The sequence below is a fragment of the Phycodurus eques genome, chromosome 2 (assembly GCF_024500275.1).
Source record: "Phycodurus eques isolate BA_2022a chromosome 2, UOR_Pequ_1.1, whole genome shotgun sequence".
Lineage (NCBI taxonomy): Eukaryota > Metazoa > Chordata > Actinopteri > Syngnathiformes > Syngnathidae > Phycodurus > Phycodurus eques.
The window spans coordinates 2,652,489-2,675,644 of NC_084526.1; the positions used below are offsets into that span (position 1 = coordinate 2,652,489).

Consider the following 23,156-nt stretch of genomic DNA (forward strand, 5'->3'; position numbering starts at 1 on the left):
TATTAACGGGAAACACAGAGGCAAGGGAGCCCCGCAGATGTTAGCATGTCAGCTCCAAGGCTCGCCGCCGTCACTCGACACTCATTCGAAACAAATGTGGCGGGAAGATGAAAAGGAAGACGCGCGCCGCGGCCGAGAGGATGTTGACCGATTGTTCAAATGTGCTACACGTGTGTGAAAACATAACATGAGAGCAGACTTTATGAGAAACGTAGCCCCTTCAGAAAGGGTCGGCGCAGCCCTCCCCAACCCTCTGCTACAACGACACCCAACAACTCACCAAAGATGTTCATGTTACATGTTGGTTTTACACCATAGAGCAGGCTTTAGTATGTAGCCTGTTTAGCATTTAGCTACGTTGACCTTGTATCGTACAGCTACCTTTCTGAAACATAAGAAGAAGCATGGAGCCCCTTCAAGATCCCAATAGAGTTGACGTATCCCACAGCAACCTGTCAAAAAAAACAACTAATAAACAGAAATAAATCCAATTTAGCAACAAGTTACATCGATTTTATGGTGTAGAACAGTATTTCCCCAAACCTTTTAACCCACAAAGTCCCTCAAAAGCAAAAAGAAGCCTGTTTAGCACAACACTTGTGAGGTGCATTAGTATCTGTGACTTTGAGTGTGTATGGCTTTCAAAAGACGGGGAGTGGTCCGGTGAGTGATGTGGGTGTCAGCAAACCGGAGTGTAGAGTTGCCTGGCCGTTAACGTCGGGATGCTCGGTACTTATTACGTGCTTGTTTTCTTTACCATTTACCGGGATTTACAATCCCGTTCCTAACTAGCGATGGTCGACTACGTTGAAACAGACAGATGGATTCTTCGTGTGAAAAGATCTCGACATTGTGGATGTTATTTTTTTTCGCCCCAATTTATTTATTTATTTTTGCTTTGTACCTTTTTTTTAATTTTTTTTTTCCTATTGCACTTATTCAGCCCCCGGGCTCGCTCCAGGTTCTACACGCACACACACAAATCTCCCACTTCACACACGTCTCAGCAGAGAAAGCAAGTCTGTATTGCGACTAAAAAGAGAAGCACGGCTATTTCAAATGTTTTTTTTCTGTTATTTAGTCATTAATAAACATTTGGTTCCATCAAAAACACTGATTTCTGACCAAAAAGCGGAAAAAAAAGAAACATGTCAAGCAGACCAGTGACTTTGATGCCAATATATATATATATATATATATATATATATATATATATATATTATTATTATTATTATTATATTTTTTTTTTTTGCTTTTGTGACACCTTAAACTATCAAACAACAAAAACAAAACTTAAAAAGAGCTTTTGATGAGCCAAGCGACGCAACGACGCCATCTACAGGGACAATTTGAAACCTCAATCCTGGTTTGACCCTGGAACCGAGGCTTGCACACCTAATTTGAAACCCTTGTTCTTGTTTGAAACGCTAACCCCCGTCTTGAAACCGTACTTTCAAAAAAAAAAATCCAAGCCACGCTACAAACTCCTCACAACAGTCATACACACGTAAAGAAATGTTAACCACTTTAAATAATAAGTTTATCTTTGATAATAAGCTCGGAGATATGTGTGTGCTCTTCTTTTGGAATATCCGTCCCCACAAGGGTGCAAAAACAAAAAAACAACAAAAAAAGAAAAAGCACCATAAAACGTGCAAATAGAGTCCTTTGATCAATGCTGAATTTTTCATTAATTCCGATGGGGGGGAAAAAAAATACTTCTGAATATTTTTTTCCCGACCTGAATGTTGTCATGTGTCACAGTGTGTGTGTGTGTTTGTGTGCTTGGCTTCCAGATAAGCAGCAATCCACTCGGCTGGGAAAACTCGTGACGCCACAAAGCACAACAAACGATCGCTCCTGTCAAAGTGGAGCCGTTACGGGATGTTTTTATTCCAAAAATGTTACATTAATGCGTGGCGCGGTGACGGAGGAGCGAATTACGTCGGATTGTTACAGCGGCGCATTTCGGCAACATGTTAGTACTTTGCGTTGCGTCAGTATTCCGATGATGGATTGTTACTCTGGAAATTACACTTTGAAACCCCAACTCTGTCTTGAAAACCTGTTTTGAAGTTCTAACCCCTTGCTTGAAACCATAACTCAGGCTTGAAACCCTAACGCTTGTTTGGAAACCTAACTCAGGTTAGACAAACAAAACACCAAGATCATATCCAATTTGTAACCCTAACCCTGGCTTAAACCCCGAACATCAAACCCTAACCTGAATGTGGAAACATAATTTGAAACCCTAACCATTGTTACAGACCGGAATGTGAAACCCTAACACTTTATTGGAGACCTAATTTGAAAGCATAACCCTGACTTGAAGTCCTACTTTGAAACCCTAACCCTTGTTTAAAATCCTCACTTTAAAACCCTAAATTCTAAACTTTGCTTGAAACCCTAATTTGCATCTCTATCCCTAACATCATGCGACATTTTGTATTGAGGGGGGGGGGAAGTAATCAAAATGATTTCAAGCCAAAAATCTCAGCCTTCACCTGCGAAAATCGGCATTTTTGGAGACAAAAACATTTGTGAAAGGCTTGAAAACTAATTGGAAAAAAAAAACGGACTTTTCTATGTCCGTTGGCCTTGTCGTGCTTTAAAAATGTAACACTGGAGTGGTGGTTCGCTCCTTTCAATGCCTTCCTCTCTTCGCGCGCCGCTAATGAAGGAGCCCGCAAGTGGAGCTTCTCTTATCGGCACTCACTCTCGCCCGCCGTCCCTGCGAGTGTCTGCAGTCATCAACATTTGCAGGTGTCACACGCGAGCGCTGCGACAAACCCGAACAGACGCTCCGCTCGCTCTCTCTCTCTCTCCCGCCTTAACCCGGCTATCTTTTTAATTATCTTTCTCCCGCCGTTTGATTAATTATCGGGCTCGCAGGTGAAAAGCGTTGACTGACGGCCCCTCTGTCGCCGTCAAAAGGCAAACAGCTGCCGCCGTGATCGCCTAGCAACCCGTCGCTGATGGATGAGCGCCAGCCGACGGACCGGCCGCCGTAAATCTGCACATCTGCGCAACCCCGTGAGGGGGTTGGAAAAAACAAAACCAAAAAAAAAAAATAAATCCATTTAAACGCTATGTGCTGAGATGTAATAACACGGCACAGGCGTATGAACATAATACGGGATATAGCTCACATCTGTATACAAACAAAGACCTAGGCATAACCTTTAAGGGGGAATGCAATCGGGAATAATATTCATTCACGCGATCAGCAGATTCACGTCGTCCTCGTAATTTAATGTGAAGTTACAATTGCACCGTAACGGTGAATTTACTCAGTCCAGCCGTTTTCAAAATCCGAGTTCCCAATACGGCTCGCAGTTCTTGAGCATTTCGACGGATCCTCTAACACTTAACAGAACATGATATAATAATGATAGAATACAGACTCTTCTTTAAACGGACAAAAGTTTATTTTTAGCTTTTTCTGTTCTTTAGAAATCTGCACAAGAAAATGGGTTGGTTTCACTCAAAACACTGGTTTCTGACTAATAAGCGGCACAATTTTATTTGATTTTTTTTAATGAAAACATACATGTCAATGACATAGACGCTGTTTATAGCACAGATATATTGTACATACTCTGTAGGAGTAGGAAAAACAACAACAACTTTTGTCATGTTAAAGAGGGTCAGGAAAACAAAAGACTGCCTAAGACGGATCCTTGGAATCATCCGGCCAAACAAAATCAACAACATTGACCTGCGGGGACACGCCGAACGAGAAATGGAACTTCAGCTGATGAGGAAAAAAAAACGGCAATAACCAAATAAGTATTAACAAGGACCCCACTGGGCAAATGAGGCAGAGGAAGACTCAAAACCACCTGGAGAAGGACGAGCCAAGAGGAAGGGGCTGACATGGACCCAACAGGAAAATATTGCGCAAAACAGAAGTGTGTGGAAACGTTTCATCAATGGCCTCGAAAAGCATACATTGCCTTCCGAGCCGCTTCTCCTCACCAGGGTCGGGGGCACGCTGGAGCCCATCCCATGCACCATCGGGCAGGAGGCGGGGCACACCCCGAACTGGTTGCCGGCCAATCGCAGGGCATCACGATCACTTTAAATAACTTTAAATAGCAGCCTGTTGACCAATGCTGTCCTGACAACTTTTGCTTTAGCTTTAACGGGTCCCGCTGTACGTCTTTCTCGTGTGCTCGTTGGCGTGAATCAGTCGCAATGTTGTAGCGCGCGCACACACAAATATGTTTTTACCAGATTCAAAAGGAGGCCTTACTCAAGATGGATGCTCCTTTATAAAAAAATAAAAAAAAAAAAAAAAAAGAAGAGACTGCTGATGGATTTGAATGCAGCCCTGCCATTCATCACCGCACTATTATTTAGACTGGACGGCTACAGAGCTGTAACCCGAGCTACCAAAGCGCGCATGCATGTGTGCGTGCGTGTGTGTGCGTGTGTACACACAGAGGCAGGAAGCGCAGATCGTCAGGGTTAGGACAAAGGGAGGAAATGAAGGATCGCAGTGAAGTGAGGAGCGCGAGAAGAACACACTGGCTTCCGGGCAGCAAATAGAGAAAATCGAGACAAAATGGCCGCGTTCTAACACTGTTTCACCAGGGGGGTCCAGAGCGGAACCCCGAGTAGGCTTTGATGTGCGCCGTTTCCTGTCCAATGAGAAGCCTTCAAAGCACGTCCAGACAAACGACAATAAAAAAAAATAAAAAAAACATGTCTTCATCAGTGTTTGTTCACTCAACAGCAGAGAGTAGCAGACACCATTTAGAGGGAGGGTGTTTAGTAAATAGTAAATAAAATAGTCAATAAAATTGCTGTATTTCCTCAAATATTGCCCGTCCGTGCCGCAATTCGTCACGGGTGCCAGCAGAAGCTTCTGTAAAAGGTTCCAATCTGGTGTGTTAAAAGCACAAGTTCCGCAGACAGCATCTTTTAATGATGATTAGGTTGCGCCACACTGTTTTATGTAACCCAAATTTTTGTATTGGATCTTATTAGCGTGTGTTCCTAGTCAAGTGTCCGGCGAGTATAGTGCTTTGCAGTGATGTGCAATGTGCTTAATTGTGTTACAATGTGACGGTCCAGAGGGGAAATGGAGCGCTGCCAATGTTGTAATCCCGCCTTTCCGTCTGCTTCATATCCTCTCACACACGCACATGTTGACACACAAATACACACACACACACACACACACACACACACACACGCACACACAGTTTGATGAATGACACGTGTCAGTGCGCGTCAGTGACGGATGACGAAGGGAAACGGAGAGCTTTTGGCCACGAGGCGCTCACTGGCATCTCTTCTTTGTGCGAAAAGCCAAAATTCTGTCGACGCGGCAAAATGTGCCCAGTCATCGGCACGTCGTGCACTCGAACTTTGAACTGGTAATTCATCAAATGACGACTTGAGATAAACAAAATTTTTCCTTTCAGGCATTTCCAGGCACAACTCTTCTGACAAGAGATGTACAACGGCAAATGGCCAAATGGCCCATTAAAAAAATATATAAACTCAATCCTACACAGCACTCAAACACACTCCTGCACAAGCCCAAAAAAAAGCCCCTACAGAAAAGACAAACACACCCCTACATTACCTAAAATGCATCCCTACAAAACCCCAAACGTAGTCCTACACCCATCCAAAAGTCACCCTAAACACTTTAAAATGCACCCCTACAAAAACACACACACCCATAAACGCACTCCCAAACAACCCCAAAAGCCCTCTACACAAAGTCAAACACCCCCCCATGAATCTTAATCGCACCTCGACGCTACCCCAAACGTAGATCTAAATTCCCTTAAAAGTCATCCCAAACATTCCCAAACGCACCCCTAACATAACCCTAAACGCACTCGTGCACAACCCCAAACGTCCCCTACACAACTTCAAATGCAGACTTATAACCTCCCAAAAAGTCACCCAAAACACTCCCAAACCATCCCTACACACCCACAAAAGTCCCTGTACACTATTCCAAAAGACCCCCAAATTCACCCCCAAATGTACTCCTACCCAACCCCAAAAGTCCCCGACACAAGCTCATCTGCAGACTTATACCCCCCAAAAAGCCGCCCAGAACTCTCCCACACACACCCCTAAACGGGGCTCACACCCCCGTGTGGAGCCTCATTTCCGAGAGGGCCCGTGGCTAATTAACGTAGCTCCACGGGTGTGTGTCGGGGGCTGAGTAATGTTTTTGATCTTTATGCCTGATAAGCGCATAGCTAATGAGGTTTCAAAGGCGGCGTAGACGGGAGTCGCCGCTCCCCGCAATTATTGACAGATGCCTTTTCCTCCTTTTCCTCCGCCGTGCCATAAATCCTCGCCCGCTAATGAGCTTGAGAAGTGCCACCCTGCCAGTCAGCTAATGAAACTGAGCGGGGGGATGGGGAGGTGCGCCAGGTGTGTGCGTGTGTGTGTGTCCTCTGACACATTACCCCCCCCCCCCCCTCTCTTTAACTGCTCGCTGCAGATGTTAGCTACGTCTATGCTAGCAAAACCGAGCTGAAATGCTCCTCCGTCACGTTTCGGCAACAGGAAATTTTCCGCCAGAACTAGGAACTTTCAGACGACCAGTGTGCGTGTGTACCACTGGACCAATGCAAAAAAAGTGGTGGCTTAATAAAGTCTGTTTAACATGATGCTAACAAACAATCCAAAACGCCATAGATGGGCTACTGAAAAGCATCAGTGTGGGTGGGTTACAATTATTAATGTTATTATTAAAGTCAAATCTGTACTCATGTTTAGGAGTAGGACTCCATAAGTTCTTCCTCCTCCTATTGGTATCGAAGGACGAAATCTACTGTTGCCTTGTACTTGTATTTTTGTTTTGTTTAGTTTTCGTCTCGTTTTGTGTTTTGCAATACAAACACGGTATATATATATATATATTTTTATTGCGCTACAATTCCGTCTTGTTGAATGTTGTTCGCATATGTTCAATAAAGTTCGAGAAAAAAAAAAAAAAGGCTGCTTGTTGTGAATTGAGTTGAGTTCGCTGCCCCCTTCTCTTGCTTGTAGCTTCAATATTTGCTCTCAAGTCAAAGCAAACAATAATCTCGTCAAAACTAGCAAGTCGAATCACTCGTAACTCGAGTGACCACTGGACTAATGCCAAGAACTACACGTTCGAGGAAGTTGAGGTGGAAATGTAGCTAAAAAATATGCTTTTTAATAGATTTGGTCCATAAGCTCTAATGTGTGTAGGGGTACGCTTTATATTCCATTGCACATTTTGACCCTTCACCCTGGGGACTAAGAACTTCTTTAGAGCACCGCTGTGTATGTTTTGGACCACTGGTATATTCTCAAGTCCAGGGGCCAAAAGAAGGCCCTGCTAGGGAGAGTTGCAGACACCTTTGTAGCAGCATGTGCAGTTTTGAACTACAAGTACAGGAACTATCAGTGCCAAGAACTTCCCGGAACTTTCGGTGGCAATGCTCCTCTTCCTCAGCTGCCAACATCAACAAGACCAAGCCTTACTAGAGATCCACTTCCTGGTTTGCTTTGTATACGCGACACAACAACGTGAACGCCGGCGAGCATCTGAAAGTGATCGCAACGTGAAACGAGGGGGAGGGTTTTTGTCGCGCGTGTGTGTGTGTGTGTGTGTGTGTGTGAGAGAGGAGGAAGCTGCTGTCAGCTTGAGAAGGATGTCAGCCCAGGCGAGCTCTGATTACACCAGCTTCCATGACTTTCATCACCACACGCATGTGCAAACACACACACACACACGCGCGCGCGCACAACCACAGACACGCATATACACTACACAATCATGCTTCGATTAAGCGTGTTAAAAAATGAGACGCAGCTGATTACGTCGCTAAAGTTAAGCATCTTATTGTTATGATACTAGCTCCTTTTTATTATGACAACTGCTAAAAGTAAATATTGTCTGCGCACTTAATGATGATTTTGCTTTGTTTGCCTTACAGATAATATTTAGGTGTTTTTTTTTTTGTTTTTTTGTTTTTTCTTACACTCAAGCAACAGAACACAGACACACCAATCGGGATGAGATGTCTTAGCAATAGGCCTCTTTGTCAAATCGAGCACTTTTTAGGACGTGAAAACCTTCGAGCATCTTTTGAAGACCACTTTGAGCAAAGTTAATGCTTTTTACTTTATACTTTAATTCAAGAATTTTTAGGATCCTTTATTTTGATCAAATTCAAGACTTCCCAATGGTCTATCTCAGGCCACTTCGATCTAATTTAGGACATTTAGAACATTTTAAACACTTCTTTAGGACTTTTGTCAAACTTACTTTGATCACATTTAGGAGTTTTTATGACCTCATTAAGGCCACTTTAATCAAATGCACGACCTTAAGACCTTAAGACCAAACCTCGTGATGTGGCATTGACTTAATAGGTTTCACCGCATCGTGACGTGTTTACGTGGCACGCAAACACTATAATGTAGTACTACATTACACTACAAATATTCGACTATATTTTGGATCGTCGCATCCTCCCGCACCGATCGTCTCTCTTCAGGGGGAGGAGAAGTGAAGCGGAGTGAGGCAGGCAGGGGTCTCGCGAGCCAATTTAAGGAATAAGTGCTGATGTGTCAGCTATTGACTGTTGGCTGTTGGCGGTGATGGTGACGGCACCGGAGGCCAAAGCGGGAGGCCAAATGACAGCATCAAGCAGCGGCAATAACGTGTAACGAATGCAGACCAAGGCGCCTCTAATTGACAGCTGTCAACATAATGGGCGCCGCCACGGAAGATTCCACGCAGAGGGAGGGGGGGGGGGGGGGGTTTGGGGAGCGTGCTTAGAAACCGTCAACCACTTATCCTGAAGGAAGAGCGAGAAGGCGGGAGAAGACGGCGGGGGGGAATACGAGACGTGTGCGAGACACCCGCCATTCCAAAACAAACCTCCCTCTCTACCTCGTCGGATTGCAGAGGGTTACCTTGACTTGTGAGTTTTTCCGCTGACGGACCTTCACTCGGTCGATGTTCTCGTTTTATGTCGCGTGTGAAATTCAGATACGCCCTCGCGTTTGAGCAAGCGCAGCCGCGGCCACAGATGCACTTGCTTACGTTTTCTTGAACGGCATACACAGTCGAAAAACACAAATACAAAACAAGAAAACTCACAAGGAGCTGCTGTAGGCCACAACTCACGCACGGACGCTCACACTCGAGACTTACTGACTTACATGGTCTCATGAGATCCTGACGTCACTCATGAGACCATGCCTCTCAAAGGCACACAATAGCACACAAATACTACAGTATGTGCAGTAATTACACTTTATTAAAAAAAATTTTTTTTTGCTCTAGGGATGGGCGAATACCAGCCTCATTTCATGGTATCGGATCAAGTAAGTCCTCCTCGCCAGTCGTTGGCGCTACAGTGACACATCGTCGGTGAATCATAATGTCTGTCAGAAAGAAAGAACGGCCTTTGCTCACAATTATCTTCCATTGTGTTCATTGACATTTTGTGTATCGAAAGTCCTAGTGGAATCGGTATTCGGGGATCCGTATCGGTGAGCACTCGAGAGTGAATGAAAAAGAAGAAAAAGAGTGACTACTCGTACTGGTCTTGGGTCTGAAAAGGGTGGTATCAAACATCAAATATTGATTTCTTTCAATTCTCTTTTATTGTATGATTATGTTTTATATGCAATGCAGTGCTATTTTTCTATGTTACATATAAAATGTGACAAAGAATTTGGTGATGTAATTTTGTACTCGTTCTGTCATGCTAAGAGGTCACAAGATGGTTGGTGCCAAAGCCCTGAGTAAAGGGAACATAGTAATTGGGATTAGAAAATTATGTTGAAGCAACACATCTTGACTGTTGTAAGATCTTTCATAAATAAAATAAATGGCAAGGATGGCCTAACCAATCACAAGCTTCTTTCACAAAGTGAAATTACCACATCAGAAAGTCAAGAATTGACATTATTCCCGTTGGATTTTTACACACAGCCCAGTGAAGCGGGATATTGCCACAACACGGCGTCGGTACTACAGTCTAGAGCGACGTATAAAATAGCTTCGGACAGACGATAAATGCTTTTAACACAACAAGGCGGGAGGAGTGAGTGGCGGGTTTTGGTGCTGCTGTCCCGACTTAACCTTTTGTCACAGATGGTGTCTGGCCTCTGTTAAGGCTTGAGAGATCCCACTACAGTACCGCATCAGTGCCTTTGCAGAAAACCTCAAATTGAGCTACCTTTCACTTTTACACAGAGCCCGGTGAGGATTAGACACTTCATTAAGTTCACGTACCTCAATTGAAAGCCAATGCGATGGGTGAAATGTCTCAAGAGGGCAAACCTCCACCAAGGCCCAACAGAACCAAACTGTACATTTTATACTATTTACTGTAGTCATGGGTAAGGAAAAGGTCCGTGCTAGTTCTCAACTAAAAGGTTTCAATCAGATATGTTCAGTACTCCAGAGCCCACCCAAGGATCCTGGAGCTCTTCGAAGTACCACCACTCCAAGTATGGTCTTCTTTTGGCCGTTAGCAGGAACTAAATTTCGGGAATCCGCGAAAAGCTCCTAGTTCCGGTGTCAGGATCCTGTTAGCTATTTTAGTTCCTGGAGGTGAAAGCTCCTACTCTGATATGATTGGTGCTGCAGACCCTACCCAAAAGGTTCCTGGATCTCTGGAAAGTAGTACCTCCGAAGCAGAGTCTTTTTTTAGAACCCAGATAAATTAACCAAGCACTAAATTTATGGAACATTTCCCATCCTAAAGGTTCTTGGATCGCTCGAAAGTACTGCCCCCGAGTAGGATATTCTTTTGCCCGGAAAAAAACAACTCAGTGTTTGATTAAAGCCCTCAAAAGGTCGATTTAATTGCGAGAATAATATTCCTAAGAATGAGTCATTTTGATTGGTTGTCATCATCAGCGGGAAATGACACAGGCACGTCTTTTAATGACATCACAGCTAATTGTAAAATAGGCAGCGGCGGTGCTAGTTCAACAAAAACAAAAAAAACAACAACAAAAAAAAAAAGGTGGTGCTTTTCAAAGCATTTTCACTCTGTTAATTAAGACAATCATTATCCCAAGCTGCTTTAAACAAGGTTAATTAGCTTCATTATGTTTACGTGTTTCATTAGTGGCTGCCAAGGCGGACGCGGGGCGCAAATTATACACCATAGTCGCAGAAAAGAGAGAGAGAGAGAGAGAGGCCTTAATGTACTTCTACAAGGCACTATTGAAAGATAAACAATGTGTGTGTGTGTGTGTGTGTGTTTAAACGGGCCACTGCATCTCCACTCTGATACGAGTCGCAATGCTAGCGCGCATGCAGCGTGATTAATCTTCTCGCTGCTGCGCTTTAGCACACACGTGCGCGCACACACATACACAAATCACAGAAATCAGCTGCTTCCCCCCCACCCCTCCGCCCGCCATCTATCTCGTTAGGACAGAACCAGATCTGTCGGATTTTTTTTTCCTGCGGAAAAGCACAACTATTGACTGAAAAAGGCAACATAATATACAGGACATTGTCGCTTGCAACTAATTCTAATGACAACGTGACTCATTATTACTCACCACCGACTCTACTTACTGTATCGACATGACCAATTGTTACTAACGGCGAAGTCGACTATGTCAGTGCGACGCATCGGCATTGTCACCGACAACTCGACGAGCCGTGTCAACGTGACTCATCGTGACTCGTGGCTAATCCTACCGGCCGTGTCAATGTTACACTTTTGTTATTCCTGACTAACTCTACTGACGTTATCCAGTGTGACACACCTCTGACAAACTGAACTGACTAAACCGATGTGACACACTCCTGACTTAACTCCTCGCATGGTGGGTCCTGTATGAACAACAAAGGAGCCTCAGCAAAAAAAAAGACCCAGAAAATATGTGACTGACAATGGCCGATGTCATCATCGACATCTCAGGCGAGCTGAGAGAGGCGAGCGAAGACGGTGTGAGATCAAGTTGGTGACAAATCCTGCGAGCTAATTGGAGAGCGTGACAGTGTGCTAGCTTTTCATCGGCGGTCATCGAGCCATCGCAGATCTGTCAGATGCTAATAATGCGCACCCTAATGAAGTTAGAAGTGCAACAACTCTCTTTTTCCTGCCCAGGTGATTTTCAAAAAATAGATTCTGATCGTTGCCGAGATTCAAAGAAGCTAGGTACCACCAAGCGGTTTAAGTTCTGAGCTACCTAGTTCCTGCTAGTTCCAATCAGATATGGCCAGTGCTTCAGACTCCATGGCGAAGGTGCCCGGACCTTTCGAAAGTACTTCTTCCCCAGAGTTTTCTTTAGACCTTTATAAATTACCCAAGAGCAAAATGTAGGTATCATAAAAGGTTCTTGTAAAAGGTCCTAGTGCCGGGTTAAAGATCCTGGCAGTTTGAGTTAGATATGTGGTGGAGCCCACCCTAATGGTTCCTAGACCCCTCAAAAATACTAACCCCCTATCAGGGTCTTCTTTCAGCCAGAACAAAAATATCCTAGAAACTGAATTTAAACCAAAGTACTTTTAGTTCCGATAAATCAATTAGTTAAAAACTTCCAATCAGGGCGGCACGACTGGTTAGAGCGTCAGCCTCACAGTTCTGAGGACCTGGGTTCAATCCCCAGCCCCGACTGTGTGGAGTTTGCATGTTCTCCCCGTGCCTGCGTGGGTTTTCTCCGGGCACTCCGGTTTCCTCCCGCATCCCAAAAACATGCATAAATTGGAGACTCTAAATTGGCCGTAGGTGTGACTGTGAGTGGGAATGGTTGTCTGTTTGTATGTGCCCTGCAATTGGCTGGCAACCAGTTCAGGGTGTACCCTGCCTCCTGCCCGATGACAGCTGGGATAGGCTCCAGCACACCCGCGACCCGAGTGAGGATAAGCGGCTCAGAAAATGGAATAATGGACTTCCAATCAGGTACGCTCAGCATTGGACACACAACCCGAAAGGTTGCTGGACCTTTCAAAAGTGCTACCTTTGTAGCAGGGTCTTCTTTCAACCTGAAAAGAAAAATCCGTGGAAGTAAATTTATGGAAACCTTCCTCCAACAGTTCCTAGCACTGCATTAATGTTCCTGCTAGTCCTTCTATTTCCTGGAACTAAAAGTCTGTATTTTAAAAGCTAGTTTGGGTGTAACCTTTGAGTGAGAAACTGTACTTTTGCCCCTTTCACAGAGTTTCGGAGTAAGGAACACAGCAAAGCGGGACATTGCGAATAGTCAAATAATATTCAGATACTTTTATGATGTTGTTGTCTGTTGTTTAAAAATTTTGTTCGATAGTGAGAACTGGTTTCAACAAAACAGAAAGAAAGAAGCTAGCATTAGTGTCATTGCCTGGTCAAGTCACGGAATCCCCTTAAACAGGGAACCCACATACAGACAAGTGGGACGATAACCTGAGCCCAATTTAACCCTTCTGATCGAAGTCAGCAAAGGCCTGATTATTGGATTGCTCAAAGATGATTTGAGTTATTATCTTGTGCTGTAGGTTATGTTAAGAGCGATTTCTTTCCTCCCCAACCTGCTCAGAAAACAGTCAAGATCGGAGACATCTAAAGATTACCTTTCGTGATTATCCTGTAGTATGGAGCGTCTTAAAAGTCATTTTTACTCCCAGATTTGCTTGGAAAACAGTTGGGGCCCCACAATCGTAGGACTAAACCTTAATATTTACTATGGCAAATCTGCCGGGTTCTTCCAAATGTTCCTAGTTCCGGGTAACGTTCCTTGGTTGTTCCAATCATATATGTTCAACACTGCAGACCTTAACCCAAAGGTCTGGTCCTCCTATTCAACGGAAGACTTCAAGCTAGTTAACAGATAAGCTAACTGTTCGCTGAGCCTCTTCTATTTCGTCTACTGTTACTATTACGACCACAACCAGTACGACTACCCCTCGACTTCCACTGTCTATTCCTGACCTGCTACTAAAACCGCGTCCAGGTTGCTGGGTTGTGTGGTATCGCAGCGACGATGAGGCCTGTGCGGGAGTTTTCTGCCAACCTTTAACCTGATTTTCCAGCCTATCTCCGTTTAAGCCGCGTGATGGTTGACTGGTTTCAAGCTGATCATACACGAAAGCGTTCAAATCTGCAATCAAGGACAATCACCTCACCATCCTGACCTAACTCCCGCACGCCGCAATCAACCTGTCATCGATCTACACTTCCTGATGACGTTTTTTCTCCGACTGGCAGCTGTGAGACGCGAAGACTTGAACGGACGGATTTGCATTGTGTCACATATATATATATATTTCTCAAAAAAATAAATTTTAAAACACTCAAAACTATACCGTTGCCACCCACGAGTGGCTGTTCACTCAAAAGATTAGTTCGTTCATTTGAACGGGTTGCTCGTAAACAACAACAGTACTCAAACCCCCCCCCCCCCCCCCTGTGTGTGTGTTGTTGTTTTATGTTAAGTTTGACAGTAAACTATAACTAAAAGTGGCAATAAACATTTTAAAGCATCTTTATTGGGAAAATTATCAAAGCAAAAAATTGCCAGAACGACGGCTCTTATCTCGCAAAAAAAGTCACTTGGATCTCAAGACACCACTGCATTTATTTTTTGACATCGCAGCAAGACATTGTTTTTGCTGTGATGTCTGACCCATATTAGTGGAGGTAGTTGGGTTCAAAAGTCATATTTACTCCACCTTTCTTGCCTTTATTTCTCAAACCTTCCAAGTGATCTTCTTCAAAGGTTCAATGTCTACAGACTCATAATCCATCCATCTGTCGTGGTCATTAGCCCTAAAACACTGCCATCAAGCGAGGCCCTGGGCTCTGTGTGCGTGATTGACCATTAGGGCCATTGATGAATGTGGCTGTCAGAGGGCAGACAATTAAATCAACTATGAAACAAAGTCTCTCTGACGGAGCAAACCAGTGTTCCGCCTCGCGATTAGCCTAATACTCAATACTATACCACTCTCACATTGTGTGTGTGTGTGTGTGTGTCTCAAGTGTTGCATGCTTGTTTATGTGTAGCGTAAAGTCACTGTAGCATGCAGTGTGTACATGCACCACTGCACATATGTAATTACATGTGTTATTGTGTCCGCCTTGTGTGCGCGTGTGCGCGGGCGCGTGCGTGCATGTGCGTGTGTTTTAGAGACCACAGTTTGTATGCAGGCTAAAAAAAATAAAATAAAACAAATTGAAAGGGCATGTGCTGAGATGGCTGAAGGTGGGCGGGGGTGGACATGCGGGCTCAAGTGAAATATTACAATTCATGCATTAATTATATTTAATGAACGAGAATGCATGGAAGTCAGCAAAAAAAAAATAAGAGATACAGTAATATTAAATAAAACATACAAATACTTTTTTTAAAGAGAGAATGGCCACAGTGCAGCCAAAACACAAAAGAAGTAGTTAAAAAAAAGGGCAGCCAGTTAAAAAATAGCATCCAAGGACTTTTAAACAAATTAAGGTTTGCGACTTGTGTGCGTGTGTGTGTGTGTGTGTGCGCGCGCGTGTGCTTGTGTGTGTGTGTGTGCCATGTAGATATGTGTGGGGCAAACTGCAATGACTACAGTATGGTAGAATTAAAAAAAACAGTTAAAATAATGTGATACGTGCGTGTGTGTGTGTGTGTGCGCGTGCGCATGTGTGTGTGCGTGTGTATGTGTGTAGGCAGCGATGATGTCACCACACTGGAACGTCTGGGGAAAATTGCACCTGAAATTAAAAAACTTCAAAGACGCTAATGGACTAGATACAAAAATAAGGGCAAGAAAAGAGATGATAGCGAGTGAGATATGATATAAAGATGCTAAAGAGCGACAGTGTCCGCGATGATGCCAACACCCTGGAACTTCCTGCTTTGAAAAAAATAAAATGAAATAGAAGATTGTAATCCTGATAGAGGTGGGCTGACCTTGATTTCGGGACACTAACGAGCCAGATAAGAATACGAGTTAGGAAAAAAAGATGCTAACGAGCGAGGTCCAGAACCAACCATCCATCCATCCATCCATTTCTGAGCCGCTTCTCCTCACTAGGGTCGCAGGCGTGCTGGAGCCTATCTCAGCTGTCATCGGGCAGGAAGCGGGGTACACCCTGAACTGGTTGCCAGCCAATCGCAGGGCACACAGAAACAAACAACCATTCGCACTCACACTCACAGTCATGCCTACGGGCAATTTAGAGTCTTCAATTAATGCATGTTTTTGGGATGTGGGAGGAAACCGGACTGCCCGGAGAAAACCCACGCAGGCACGGGGAGAACATGCAAGCTCCACACAGGCGGGACCGGGGATTGAACCCGGGTCCTCAGAACTGTGAGGCTGACGCTCTAACCAGTCGGCCGCCGTGCCGCCCAGAACCAGCCACGGATGACAAAAAGAGACCCTAGCGATCATTGAAAAGCACAACTGTAAAGAATAGATGCGAGAACGCAAGATCTAAATCCCACTGCACACAAGAAGAAAAGATGCTAGCTAGTGAGCTTCAGATTGGAATATAAGTGTGAAAAAAGAGATGCTACTGCTGAAAATACCGTAATCTGGAAAAATTGTGCATCAAAATTAAAACACTTAAAAGAAGGTTACAGTGATGTTAAAGAGTGATGTAAGGATGCAAGGGAGAAAAAGTAGGAAAGATCGTCCAAGTGAATAAAGGAGGTGCTAGCGAGCGAGATACAAATCCTATGATTTAAAAAAGGAGATTCTAGCGAGCGATATACAAATGATTGCGAGGAAACTCATCCGGCAAAATTGTAAGTTGAAAAACATAAAAGCTAGGATGAACTTGATGTTAGCATGCTAACAAGCAAGATATGAATATAAATGTGCAAAATTTATGCTAGCGAGGGAGATTAGGGTTCGACGACGAGTGAGAAAAAAAGAGACGCTTGCAAGGAAACATCTGGGAAAATTATACATCAAATTAATAAAAGTCAAACAACGGCGACCTTGATGTTGGTACGCTTACTAGCGAGCGAGAATATGAGTCGTACTACATGTGAGAAAGGGAAATGCCAGCGAGCGAGATTACGAATCCTACACCGGGTGAAAAAAATAGACGCTTGTGATCAAGATCCAGACCCAACTTCAAGTGAGAAAAAGAACATGCCAGCAAGCAAGTTAGGGACCAATAAGTGCGAGTGAAAAAATGAAATGCTCGTGAGCGAAATCCGGATTCGGCGGCACATGAGAAGAAAGAGATGTTAATAAGAGAAATCTCTTGGGAGTATTAGACGTCACATTGGGAAACTTAAAACAATAGTGTGAGCTGGATTTGGGTATTCAAATAAGCGCTATACAAAATAAAGGGGGAAAATGAGAAAAAAATGACTTTGCAATTCAGTTTGTGTTGAAGACATAACCAAGAAAAAAAAAAAGCAATTAACAGCATGCATGTAAATGAAACAGGAATGAGAACTACATGTAAAATTTCGATTGAAATCCCTGAAAAGGAGCCGACCAGTACTAACACAAGGATTTCCTTGGGGATCATAAAGTATCAACCTAACGTATCTAATCAACTCTTTAACTTCATTGTTGCGGGAAGCTTTACGATAATTAGTCCTGTAGCAATAATGCGTCCTTGACGAGCACGGACAAGACATACGCAGGGCGAAGATTACCAATCAATGAGATCAATTAAAGATCTCTGTGAAGTCAGCTTTCGGGGGAGAAACACGATTTCTTTTGGGGCCATACAGTTTCAAGATGAAGAGGAATAGTATCATCAATCCACTACACTATGTTAAAGCAGACTGGATGCATTTGATAGAGAATACCACAGATGAAACAGTGTCGCAAACATCTTTTTTTTTTTTTTTTTTTTTTTTAACTCAATAAAAACGTAGCGAAATGACCGACACCATTTGCATCCGTTCAGTCTAAATTCTCAATGAGCATACTTCCGAGGAGGCGGAAAGAGGAGGTACAAACATTAGGAGCGACTGGAGGAGGTGTGTGAACCGTCAGCGCAACGTTGAACTCTGACCTGCGATATTTACGTCATGCTCGCAACGCCACGACGACTGTTTCACTCGGAATAGGACGCATCATGAGTCCAAAGTTGTACGAAAGTGACGCTACGAGGGAGAAATACAACCAAAATCACGGCCATATTTATTGATGATGAACCCATTTTGATCATTTTTTTTTTTTACATAAAGTGAAGTGAGCCACTTCTTGTTTTTGGAACAATAAGTGGCTAAACAGGTCCAAATAGGTCAAAAAGTGACATTATGAGCAGAAATGCAATCACATTTGGCGTCAATTAACACATTTTGATCATTTTGACGTCTGCGGACACAACATTCGCGCACGAGACTATTTTATTTTGATCTTTTAAGTCAAGAGATTTTAACGCAATAACATTTCGAGTCGTTGAACCCGTTTCTTATTTTATTTTATTTTTATTGATTTTTTTTCAATCTGGCATCTGCGGACAGCCACATTCACAAACGAGAAGCAATTTCTCTGCCTTTTGAATGCAGTAAGTGGCTTTTATTTAGTTCTGGCTTGTCAAAGTGCGAACAAAAACGCTCCAAAAACACAGCCACTGTTTTTTTATTTTTGTATTTTTTATTTCAAAGAAATATATATATTTTTTTATATGTACCTGAAGACAACAACATGCACAAACGAAAGACTATTTCACACTATTTTACGCCATTTAGGACTGATGAGCCCATTTTTCATCGGTTTTGATAGTTTTTACACCGCAGACAACACCAAATGACAATTTCCCTGTATTTTGTCAATTTCCTTATATTTTTAAATGTAATTTGTGACACTATACATTCTGATATTGTTGTTGGGTTTTTTTCGGTAATAATTCACAACTAAAAAAGGCGATTTCACTCTATTTTTGGCTTTAATTTAGTCCAAAGTTGTCTGAAAGTGACACTATGAACACAATTATTCCCAAAACACAATCGCATTTCGTGTCCCTGAAACCGTTTTTGACCCTTTTTTTTTTTTTTTTTTTTTTTTTTTACATTTATGGACACCAACATTTGCCTTATTTCTATCAAAGTGGCTTTAATTTAGTCTCAAAAGTGATGCAATGAACAGTAATGTCATGAAAAAACACAGCCCGTGTAGTGTTGATGAACCCCATCTTTCCCCCCCCCCAGCTCCAAACTGCCACTAAACTATAAATAAGACGGATAAGTCCAATAAATCAGATGCAAGCAAGTTCCAACCCCCTCCCAAAAAAATAAAGATACGCAGAGGCCACCATAGTTAGTGTTGCTCCAACTGGGTACCATAACATTCCCCAAGTGCTTTGTGATGCAAAATGAGGTTTTAATTTGAGTTTCAAAGTGGTCAGAAAGTGACACTATGAACAAACACCCTATAAAAACACAACCACATACAGCATCTTTTTTTTTTTTAAAGAAATCATTGTTTTCATCTGAGGACGACAATATTCACCAACTGAACTGTTTTGCTGTATTAAGTTGTCCCCAAAAATGCCACGAAACTGTCAATAAGACTTCTAGACGTTAAGTCCTATGAAAGCAGGCGTTTTCTCTCCAATATCGCTGAAAAGTAAGTAAATGGTGAACAAGTGGTGGTATAGGGAGGAGGGGGGGGGGCGGGGGGGGCCACGCACAAAAACATCAAAAACGACCGTGCACTGGAGCGAGAGGAGCCGGTGCGTACCTGCTGCGCGCCGCGGCGCTTGCTGCTTCCTCCGCGGCATGTCGGCGTGTCTGGCCCCGGGGAAGGCGCTTCCTCTGCGGCCACCACCCACCCACCGCTCCAGCCCGCCCCTCGGTCGGCGCTCGCTCGCTCAGGACTCCCGCATCGGAGGAGCGAGTGCGGGGCGACAAATTGGGGGAAAAAAAAAAAAAAAAAAAAAAAAAAAAAAAAACAAGGCAAAGAGAAAGAGGTTGGTGGAGGAGAGCCGGGGGTAGCGGCGTCCCTTCCTCTCTTCCTTCCCCGGGATGGCTGCGCTCGCCCTCGGCTCGGCTGGGCTGCGTGTCGCCGCCTCGGTGCCGGAGCGGCGGGGGGGTTGGGGGGGGGGGGGGCGAGTGTGGAGGTGAAACGCTTCCCCCTTTTTCCCGGGCGCGTGCACGTCCGTCCGGGGGGGTCGCGTGCGTGATCTCCGGCAACAGGCGCGCTTGAGGGGGACACAATCATAGGACGGGCGTCAGTCAAAAGTGCGCAAAAGGGGGCAGAAAATAAAGAGAAAATGGGGAGGGGGGAAAAAAAACAAGAAAGGCGAGAAGAGCCTCCTCGACACTTGAACCTCTGCGAGGCTGATGATGGGCGGCACGTAACGTGGCTCTGCCCCCCCCCCCCCCACCTTGTCACTCACCCCCCACCACCACGTTTATCACAACAGACACCACGCGCACGCGCACTTACTTGAACTGAATGGAGCCTCCTACGAGGACCGCGCGCGCGCCCCACCAGGTGTTTGAAGCCCCCCCCCCCCTAAAAAAAAAATCCAGATGAGGAGGAGGATGAAGAGGTAGGTTACGTGAGGAACAAGGGGTCCATCAATGTTTTGCCCAAGCACGTGCACGTGCCTCCTTTTTTTTTTTTTTTAGTTCTTTGGGAATCGATGAGATGCGCGCTTGATTGGGTCTCCCTGTTTGGAAGGAAGGAAGGAAGGACGGAAGGAAGGGAGGAAGGAAGGAGGTGGTACTTTTCTTTTACGGCAATTCTTTTTTTTCTCGGGGGGAGGGTGTGATATTTAAATGAGAGACGCGAGGAATGTTGAAGGGGAGGCGGCTTGGGGTGGGGGGCTCTCTCTTTCCTCAATATTCCCACTTTTTGTTTCCGGCCTGCAGCAAAAGTTCAGGATGGAAGAAGTCTCATAATCCCGTGAAGGCGATGCAGAGGGGAGGGCGAGCCCCTGAACCTCCTCCGTTCTTCTTTTGTCCTCCTCGCCAGATGTGCAGCGGGCAGCTCGAAGCTCGTCCGCGGAACGGATGGCGGCGGGAGCGGGAGCGGGCGCCGCCGGGAGCTGCGAGTCTCCGCCCGCGTGGACGATGTTTTCCGCGCAGACCTCGCCGCGAGTGTGCGCGCGTCCGCAGCAGCGCGCACCCTTAGATCCGCCCCAGCATCTGTCCGTCTCGCCATTGGCGCATCCATCATCGGCGTCTCGTACGCGCGCGCGCGCAGGATAGTACAATGCCCCCCCCGCCCCCTCTCCCTCCCAGCTCGCAGAATCCCACGTCACACTCACGCACACACACACACAAACGCGTTCACTTCGCTGCAGTGTGACTGACACGTCCGCGTGCACGTCGGCTTGCTTGGCACACGAGCGTGCACGCGCGCCGGGAAAAGACTCAAGAATCAATCAAATGGAGAAGTTTTTTTTGTTTTTGTTTTTTAAAAACGGGAATTACAAACCACACCGACCACCTGCAGGTAATTTTTTTTTTTTTAAATCAACATTTATGATCACTTTAATATTTCAATTTCATTCCACCATATTGTCATATGAAATATAAGTATGTTAAAACAAATTTCATTCATTTTTTATCCTTACGGACACATAAAACTGAGAGTTTGTGTGCACATTTACAAACAAAAAAAAACTCTTACTAAACTTCCTGCACGTCTTTCGTAGATATAAAATCAAATCAAAGTAGCCTTCAATTCGAAAAAAAAAAAAAAGTTCAAATTAAAACATGAATTGAGTCTTACATTGCTTAATATTAAAAACAACACATTGTGGCGACTTTAAAGTTTCATTTGACGTCATTTCAAAACCTGCGAAACGAAATCAATTCGACCCACAATGTCAGAAATTGTTATTTGGCACTCTATTGAACAACTTTACATTTTCGAATAAAACTCTGCTTTGTGTTCAAAATGTTTTGACTTTAAAAGATTTCCATTTAAACGTCTTTTACGCACGGGAATCAGTGCCTATAAACGTGTGTGTGTGCGTCCGCTTTTGGATGGCGCATTTTTATTTTTTATGAACTCACATGGTCGTGTTCAAAGTTGGGACTCTTCGCTTTTTTTTATTATTATGATGATTATTATTATTCTTTTTGTGAGCACTCCAGGGTCGCGGATCACGCTCCTCTCCTGCGCCGTGATGAGGGCGAGGAGACGCGGCTGCGGAGTCCGGAGAGGGGACCCTGGATCCGGGGAGGACGAGGAGGAGGAGGAGGAGGAGGAGGAGGAGGAGGAGGAGGAGGAGGAGGGGGTTTAAAAAAAATATATATATATATAAAAAAATCATATAGTATTTGGACTGTTAAGGAAAATCGTTAACGGCAAAAAGTGATTTGGGGGGGAGGGTTTGTACTTATATTCCTGTTCACGGTAAAACATTTATCTATTATTGTCGACGCAGATAAGAATAGCGACGGTCGGCTCGTTGTCGCGTTCGGGACCGCCGTCCGCAACATGCCGATCTTCGCTTATCGTCGCGGGTACGCTTCTGCGGTGGCGTCGCGACGAAAAAAAAAAAGAAAGAAAAGACAAATAAAAGGCAAAAAAAAACCGCACGCGTGCACACGCATACACACAAAGAAGCGCAATCGACTTGTGGGGACAATCAGCACGATGTTCACTGAGCTGATGACTCACTTGTTGTTGCATCAGAATTGATTATTGCCACTTTAGCCATCATGAGCTGCGGTCAGGATAGATACTTGTGGAACGTTTTCTTGCTCTATCACGAGTTTTTCCTCCAATTTTTGTGGCTCGGTGAGTAGAACCGATCTTCCAGTGACCGAAGGGTCAGCGGTATAAAAGGCCTGCGCCGAGCGTCCACTTCCGAAGTGTCTTATGGGCAAGGCACTGAACCCTAAATTGCTCCCAGTGGGATTTTCTCTCTTTCTTTCTTCTTCTTCTTTTTTGTTTTTGTTTTTGTTAAGTCTTCCCAGTCTTTTGGAGGGACCGTGCGTGTGTGTGAGTGTGTGTATGTGTGTGTGCGTTTCGAAGGCAGAACCTACTGCAGCAAATTTAGTCGCGGAGGTTTTATACAGCTACTGGCACACTGACCAAATGTTTTGATTTGAAATATGATAGGTGCATGCATGGTCTTAAAATCAAATCTTATCACAAACATTTCGGATTTTTATCGATTTTTATTCCCTCCGCTTTTAGAAAATATACATGACAGTGACATTTAACTTTTGCTTTTTTTTTTTTCTTCCCCCACTTGTCGGATTTTTCATCAACTTCAATTGTGACATTTCAAACTATGTAAAAAAAAAAAAAAAAAAAA

At 44.2% G+C, this 23,156-nt stretch overlaps 1 protein-coding gene across 1 annotated transcript in view; it reads right to left on the reverse strand.

The window, feature by feature from the left end:
• Positions 1-19,687, reverse strand: part of tshz3b (teashirt zinc finger homeobox 3b) — a 33,233-nt gene extending 13,546 nt beyond the window's left edge. The window contains exon 1 of the mRNA XM_061704945.1: positions 19,616-19,687. Within this exon, the coding sequence (XP_061560929.1) occupies positions 19,616-19,655 (40 nt within the window). The 5' untranslated portion in view covers positions 19,656-19,687. The remainder of the gene's footprint in view (positions 1-19,615) is intronic.
• Between the last annotated feature and the right edge of the window lie 3,469 nt (positions 19,688-23,156).